The 7,852-nt window shown below is 46.6% G+C and overlaps 1 protein-coding gene across 2 annotated transcripts in view; it reads left to right on the forward strand.

Annotated features, from left to right (window-relative positions):
* Window positions 1–2,841, forward strand: part of LOC144937134 (ras and Rab interactor 2-like) — a 32,940-nt gene extending 30,099 nt beyond the window's left edge. For both annotated transcript variants that reach the window (XM_078864426.1, XM_078864427.1), the window contains exons 10-12: window positions 195–326; window positions 1,517–1,683; window positions 2,137–2,841. In XM_078864426.1, coding sequence (XP_078720552.1) covers window positions 195–326; window positions 1,517–1,683; window positions 2,137–2,427 — 590 coding nt within the window. In that variant the 3' untranslated portion in view covers window positions 2,428–2,841. The remainder of the gene's footprint in view (window positions 1–194; window positions 327–1,516; window positions 1,684–2,136) is intronic.
* The last annotated feature ends 5,011 nt before the right edge of the window (window positions 2,842–7,852 follow it).

Genomic DNA, 7,852 nt, shown 5'->3' on the forward strand with positions numbered 1-7,852 from the left:
CCGAGCCAACTGATGACCTGGATGTCGCCACTTTGAATAATGCGATAACAAGCGCAATAATGGGCATTGCGTTGATGGTCTAGGCGGGGGGCGTGGGGGCAGGTTAAAAATCAATATGAGAAGCCTCGCATGGAACATGCAGGTAACGCTTGCGCTTGTGTTAACTGATTGGTCGATTCGGTGCCGATGCACAGGCACGATGTTTGGGGCGGACGACTTCATGCCGGTGCTGATGTACGTGCTGGCGCGCTGCGACATGCCGTTCCTCGACATGGAGGTGGAGTACATGATGGAGCTGCTCGACCCGTCGCTGCTCAGTGGAGAAGGTGCCTTTTATTCTGGCGGTCGGGATTGGGACTGTCTCAACCGTTACGGTGAAGGAAAGATCTCGCCGAGAAGATGCCTCTCCAACCGTGGCAATGTTTCGACAGCTGATCGTGAGACCAGTCCTAATGGTAGCTGCTCAGGAGTCCTCAGCTCTCGGGAACTGGAATGTATGTGGACTGTCATCTTCTTGATGAGATAGTTCCTTACCTGTAATGGTATGTATATATGTTGAGCTTCTTTCGCACCCTCCCAAGTTAACCGTGCTAATCGGAAGTGCCAGGGAAGCACAACAAACTAACCACAAAAAGCAGGTTTAGATATGAAGAAGATACAACCGGCTTGTGCCCTACCACTCAGCCATACTCGGGAAGACCCAACAGTCAGTTGTTAGCATTCTTATTTATCATGCCAAGCACACAACTGTAGGGCAGATTTATACACGAGGGAACATTCCTGGGATTCGTTACCAGCAATCCTCACCCACAATCCTCACCACCAATGCTTTTACAATGAGCAACTGTAAACAATTGGTATGGCAATGGCATAGAATGACAGACGTTTGTTCAGCTAATGAAAACAAGCGTTTGTTGAAGAGTGTATTTCATGTAGTAGAAGGTTTGGTCTACGAATATCTTTGAAACTGCCACCCCGGGTGCCCACAAGGGGTGGGGGGGGGGTAGCGATAGTATTTGTCCAGATTTTGGCAACCGATGATTTTGACAATCGGGAAAAAAATGCGAGGCAGTGCAGCTTTTACGCGAAAGTTTATCCGGTGCATCATGGCCTCTAGTGGCTTACGAGAGCCATTGGAATGTGTGAGTTTGGCGCCGACATGAGGCCAGTGGTATTATTATACGCTCAGAATTTGTTAAGGGCAAGTGTGCAGGCTCGAGTGTGTCAACTCAAAGGTCGTGGGTGACCTTTGAGACCACCACCTCTTCCACGACGTCTGTCCCAGCGTGGAAGAGTCAGCCACAATACCCTCTGGCTCCCCACAAGCTCCTGCTAGAGGCCCTTCCAGCAGCAGCGCGCGTGAGCACGCAATTACCTCCGCGGGAATCTGTAGCAGAGCTCCATGAACTTGAACGCTCTCTCTCGGGATGTGCCGGAACCTGTGGTGACGACTGCTGCATATCTGTGCATCCCTGCGTGCGTGTGTCCCTGCGTGTGTGCGTTTCGCGGTATGCAGGAGGCTACTATTTGACAACGGTGTACGGCGCCCTCTTCCTGCTCAAGAACTACCACCAGGAGGAGGCCGGATGGCGGCTCAAGACGGACGCACGCGACTCCTTGCGGCAGTGGCATCGCCGGCGCACGGTCAACAACAAGGACCTGCCCTCCTTTGATGACATTCAGGTTCAACGCTCACGACTCCGCGTAAACGCACGTACATTCCCTTTAGTCCATCCGCTGCTGGATGACGGCCTCGATTTCCATGCAGGTCGTGGGGCTGCTTGACCATACGTCGCCACGCTGGTCAGTGCGAGTTTGGTGACGACAGGCAGCATTATCACACAGCCTGGTTATGCATGGTTATGCATGGGGGTTCCCCATCCAATCACTATCGAGGCTCAACACTGCTTAGCTTCTGAGATCGAATGAGATGGAAAGCATTCTGGGTGATTAGGTCATGAACGAACTGAACATGATCAAGTTCCATTTTTCAAACCGGGTTCATTCGAGCGTCTACTTGCTGTGCTACCATCTGCTCGGTATCTCGCAGCGCAGCAGCTGTGGGAATTTCAAAACTATTATCAATCATACTTGTTTACCCCCCCACCCCGCCCCCCCCCACCCCCCCCCCCACAGAATTTCATCCGCGTGGCTTTCCAGGACAGCGGCTGCACGGGCAAGACCCTGTCCACGCATCCTTACGCCACGACGGACGAGGTGTCCCGCCTGTGCGCCGACAAGTTCCGCGTGCCGGACCCGGCCAACTTCGGCCTCTTCCTGCTGGTGGACGGCACGTGGCAACAGCTCGCGGGGGACACGCACCCGCTCAAGATCAAGGCCGAGCTCCACAGCAAGGAGCGCCTGCAGCCCTTCTTCTTCATCTACCGCCGCCTGGGCACCAGCCCCCTGCCCTCGCCTGGGCCCTGAGGAGGCCCACGTCGGGGAGGTTTGCACCACGGAGGAGGCGGGGAGGTATGGATTAAAGAGGGATCTGGCGACTACTCCTTTGACGACTGGGAAGTGACCCAGCCTGGTTCACGGACCGGGCCTAATTGGGCTTGACCTGGATTCCCGTGGCAGCCTTGCCGGGCTGAGCCAGCGGCCACCAACTGGGCCGCGTGGCTCCCTGTCAGTGGGCCACGTAAGGGTCCATTTGCCCTCGGAAAAACAGTCGCGATCTCACGGGGTCAACGTAGAAGACAGACCGGCGATCGTCGGCGTCTCTCGCTTAGGTCAACTTGCAGGGTTGTGTTTTGGATTAAATAACTTGAAGTTGTTTTTAATACCACAGCTGAACCCACAGATGTGTTAATTTTTGAAACTGCAGTTGTTTACTTCGGACCGTGGTTGGGAAGGGTGGAGGGGGTTGTGTGGGGGACGAAGGGGAAGAAGGGGCTAAGTTCACTGACCGCGCGTGGCTTATGGAACATTGAGACAAAACCCAAGTGGTCCTACGCCATCCGTGTCGTGACCCAGCACGGCTTCGCGTCTTGTTTCTTAAGTGGTCGTTGGAAACGCAGTTCATTATTCGTGACTCTTAAACTCTACTCCCTTTTTGCGGTGCCCTGTAACTTGACGGAAAGAAATGAGCCACTGTTAGCCACGTGTGTTTTAACACGCACAGAATTCAGCAACGGAGGCACTACGAACGCACTTGAATTGTGACCTCATTGTGGAGTTCCCATGCACTTAGAATACGATGCAGTCCAGAGAAAGACCGTGATGTCACGATCCGAGCCAGGGGTGTGCGGGCAGCGTTGGGAATCGCTCATCTGCCCGCAGGGCCATGGTGCCCGGTCACGTGGACAGCTTTGGCGATCGCGACGTCGCGTGCGTTGGCCAGAGTGACCTCGCTTTCATCTTATTGGGCCATCTGTGAAAAAAGAGCTTCACAGCTCATCGGATTCCTCCAGTCTAAATAAAGATTGTGTATTCGCGAGCGGCGACGTCTCACGAGCGTCACGGGCGAAGGAGGCGCGTGAGGATGCCCGTTGGCAACGGCGAGCGGCGCACCGAGTTGATCGCCGGGCGTTCGTGCACCGTTGCTGTTCGCTGGTGGCCGTAGCTTGGACACACCCCCTGACGGTCCCAGCTGTCATCACTGCCTCGTTTTTACCCACCGTCGTTGCCGACGTGTCAATTATTGTGGGATAGTTGTGTAGCGCGACACTCAAATTGCCAATCGTGAACGCGGTAATATTTACTCGTAAGTCTGCAATAAGAAAGTCCACGATTGGCTCCGCCAGCATCCTCCCCTCACCTCCGCAAATATTCGTCTGCATCCTGCCATTACGTTTTTCAAAATGCTATTCCTCGTGCTCCCCACGGTTCTTGTTTGCAGTTTTACCAATCTTGGTTCACACTCCGATACAGGTCATTACGACATCTTTGGTGCGTATCTGGTGACAACAATACAAATGTGTAAACTGTGTGGGGAGCAAGGAATGGATTATTCTCCATTGGCTGGCCGAGAGCTAGAGCCCTTTGTACTTAAGTGGTAGCATTCCATATTTCGTGGCAATTTTATTTTGCTTAGTATCAGCAGATGTACATTTTACCTATTTATGGCTTCTTCTGTGGGCCTGAGCTGGCTTTGGAGCACAGGTGAGCAAGATTTTAAAAAACAATTACTTGAATACGAACTTAGAACATTTCTTAAGTTAATTTGATTTTTAAAGTTAAGAACCTTGCTGAGCAAAGCACTAATTATTAAATATAAGCTACCTAAATATAGAGCAATTACAATACTGTACTCTATCTGTTTTTGTGGCCAAAATAAGTTCAATACTGTACTAAATTCTCAAGTGCCATCAAATCTCATGGAGTGGCATATTGTGTCATTTTCTCCTGGACATATGTTAACCCATCTCTTATCCTGTAGCCGAGTTATTTGCAAAGTAAAATATCGATCATATCTGACAACTTTATTCAATGCCCTAACTTTTCATAATAAAAGTTTTTGGGTTGGATCGCGTTATGGATAAATGTGTCGCAACCCTCCACCACCCGACACGACCAATCAGTAAAAAATGTGTCACGTTGACAAAAGACAAATAGTTCACTACGTTAGCCCACCGGTGTGTTGAAGAGTGGATCCACAACATTTATAATTTGAGTACAACGCTTCGCTGGAAATTCCATCCAGCATCTTCGGGCGATTTGCCAGAATAGTAAAGCCATCCACCTGCTTCCGGTCTTAAATAGAGCAGCAGGGTGACGTCATCATTGTTGAACCCATCAGGATTCGAGCTCAGAGGCGGAGGTGGGAGTGTATGCAATTATGTAATAGATCAGTAATCAGCCACTTAGCATGTGACTCACCTGTAAGGAATTGCAATGTGTTGTGTATTACTTAATAATACGCTTCCAGGCTGCGCTGAGTCTATAGCTATCACAGCGATTAAAATTATTTGAATTCTCAATTTCAATTGATTCTCTAACTAATCTTAGCCAGTGATAATTAGTCCTGCATATCACTTCAACGTCATCAAAATCAATTGAATGTCCTTGTTGGCAACCATGCTCTGCCACTGCTGACAGCTGTGTTTGGGAGAATTTAATGTTCCTTTGGTGTTCTTTTAGTCTTACGCTAATGTTACGTCCCGTCTGTCCAATATAACACTTACCGCATAAGCAAATGTCCCAACTCAGCCCTTGGTTGTATCTGAAACTCATATTTGCTGAGCAGAAATGAGATTCAACTCGGAACCATCATCACAATGTTTTAAGTCCTCTTAATCGGCCATGATCTATCCACTGCTGCACGGAAACCTCTTCGTACAACTAGTAAGTTAACTTTTATTTTGCTCATGTATCTTGCACCCAACAATGCAGCCATCATTACCAAGTTGTTCTCGAATTTAAAAACCTGCGGTTAATTTGCATTCGGTTAAATTGCATTTGGTTGTTGTGACGAGTGTCTTGAACACATCAGAGATGATTTATTATGTTTTCAACCATGTGTTTGTGGCTTTATTACAATTTTTGGAAGACATCCTAATGCCAACCTGAAGCAATTTCCCTCAGCCGACTTGCATTCTGCATTTGCATTTTAGTACCTTACTCACAGAATATCAGCGTTGCTGTGCCATTTTTTATTTAAAAAAAATTATATCTAAATGTTTTGTTATTTAGGCCCTGCTTTGTGAACGCTTGGGTGACTTATAAATTTCCCACGGAATTCATGCTTTTTTTTAAAGTCTCCGATGGCTCGGCATCAAGGTATTCGATATTCGTTAGAACTTTCAGTATCTGATCGTGTGTATGTGGTCGATGGTAGAGAAACATTTCCGAAACGCAGATTACTCCTGTGGTTGGTTGGCCATCATTATGTTCTCAATGATCTTCCTAAACAATTTCTATTCACGTGATAAGACGCTATTTGTCCACGTGGCAAATGTGTCTTATTACTGTCTACTTAAGATCGTGTTTTTACTTGACATTTTAATATTATGTATACTGTATTGATCTCTTATATCAGTGTATGACAGCATACTCAATATGGCAACATTGGCATATACGATGCATTGATATCATGTAATAAATGTATATATTATGGATAAATGGAATTTTTTTTTATCTTGCGATATCACAACTTCCATCAGGTTGGAATTCGCGCAGTGCACTAACCCGACGCGCTACTTCTCGATTAAAAATAATCTTTTTGGGGCAGTGAACAGCTGCTCCGAGCCGTGACACGTGCTGCACAGCCTGGTAATGTTGTCAGAGCATGGGACCAAACTTGGGTAATAAAAAAAAGCCTCGTTCTAATGTATTATGAGAATGTTCAGAGTTCAGGCAGCCACTGAAAAAGTGAAAAAAAAACTGTCCAAAATATTCATCACTAGTGAGGCCTGCTCATAAACAACTGCCGTCGGAAAAAAACTTGGCGTTACGGACGAGGGCATTAGATCACCACAGCGGCGGACGTTAAAGAAAAAACAATTGGCTTAAATTTAATAGAATTTAATATAAACCGATAAGACATCCAAAAGAGAGTGTCGTTATTGTTACGTAAGATTGGCGGCATCACATCTGAGGTGTCACTGATGTTTTTCTTAGAGGACAATTGGGTAAGGAGAGATATGATGAAGTAAACTTTCCTCCGTAAACGTGGAGTTATCTTGTAATTTTAAGGCGGGAAAGCATTCTGTACTTTTAGCACAGCATTTACGAGAACAACAATAATATACAGTAAAACCTTGGATCGCGAGTTGTTTGGTCTGCGAGTGTTTTGCAAGACGAGCAAAAGTTTTAAATAAATATTAATTTGATAAACGAGCGAGGTCTTGCAATACGAGTAGTACGTATACGCTTTGTCTTCCGAGCGTCACGTGATCACAACTGATGTAAGAATGCTTTGGATTACAAACACGTTTCTGGAACGAATTATGCTCGCAATCCAAGGTTTTACTGTATTGTGGCCACGTCTGTCGCATCTTAAGTGCCGGAAACGTGATGATGTGTCTTGGGGTGGGTTTCTAGATGTGGTCTGGGCATACCAACACTGTCAATGCTCTTGGACAACAACATGTTTTTTACCCAGCCGTTGATAAAAAAAAATATATATTGCACCACTGGTTTCTAGGAAAAGACATCGTTCCAAAAAGTGTATTTTTTATTATTATAGTAAATAAAACTGGCATAGTCATTGGCAATTTAATATTTCCCGTGCAGCCAACTGCTCTGTGCGTCGTCAATTTTATGAAGCGAGAGAGAGGGGCTTAGTAGTTAAGTGCGGTGGATCTGAGAAAAGTCTTGAATTAAGTGGCCTTGCAGCATCGGGAAAGTGTCCAAGGAGCCCCCCGGCCTGACTGATTGCAATATCGCAGTCGCCGTCAGGGATCGTCTTCCTCTTTGTTCAACGCGCCAGTTGTTGGAATGACGGGAAGTGAAAAAGGTGGTGGCTTTTTACAGTGGTCTTGCATGTATGCGCTTCGATACTTGTGTGTGTGTGATGTAGAGCAAATATGCAATAGTGGAGTAGTTGACATCACATCATAATGTACTCTATGTATTAATTAGAATGCAAAAAATAAAACTTGTGATCAGGCTCCCTGTTAAATGATGCCCACTGGTACGGTATGGGCTTCATCATAGGCTTGAAGGACTGTTTAACTTTCACACATCTGTTTCTTAAAGCTAATAACTGCGCTATTCATCGTTAACATCGTGTGTAAAGCACTGTTTTTAACACTATGTAATATTTGTATGCAAGTAAATCGTTTTTTTTAATTCCTCTTGCAAGTCTCTTTGAGCGTCTCTTTTGTTTTTTTTTGTCTCAATTCAGAATAACTCGCGGATGCGTTTTTATCTCTTTGCGTTGAAAAAACTCCACGTAGCAATGTTGGGG

Source organism: Lampetra fluviatilis, chromosome 18 (genome assembly GCF_964198595.1).
Source record: "Lampetra fluviatilis chromosome 18, kcLamFluv1.1, whole genome shotgun sequence".
In the NCBI taxonomy this organism is placed as follows: Eukaryota; Metazoa; Chordata; class Hyperoartia; order Petromyzontiformes; family Petromyzontidae; genus Lampetra; species Lampetra fluviatilis.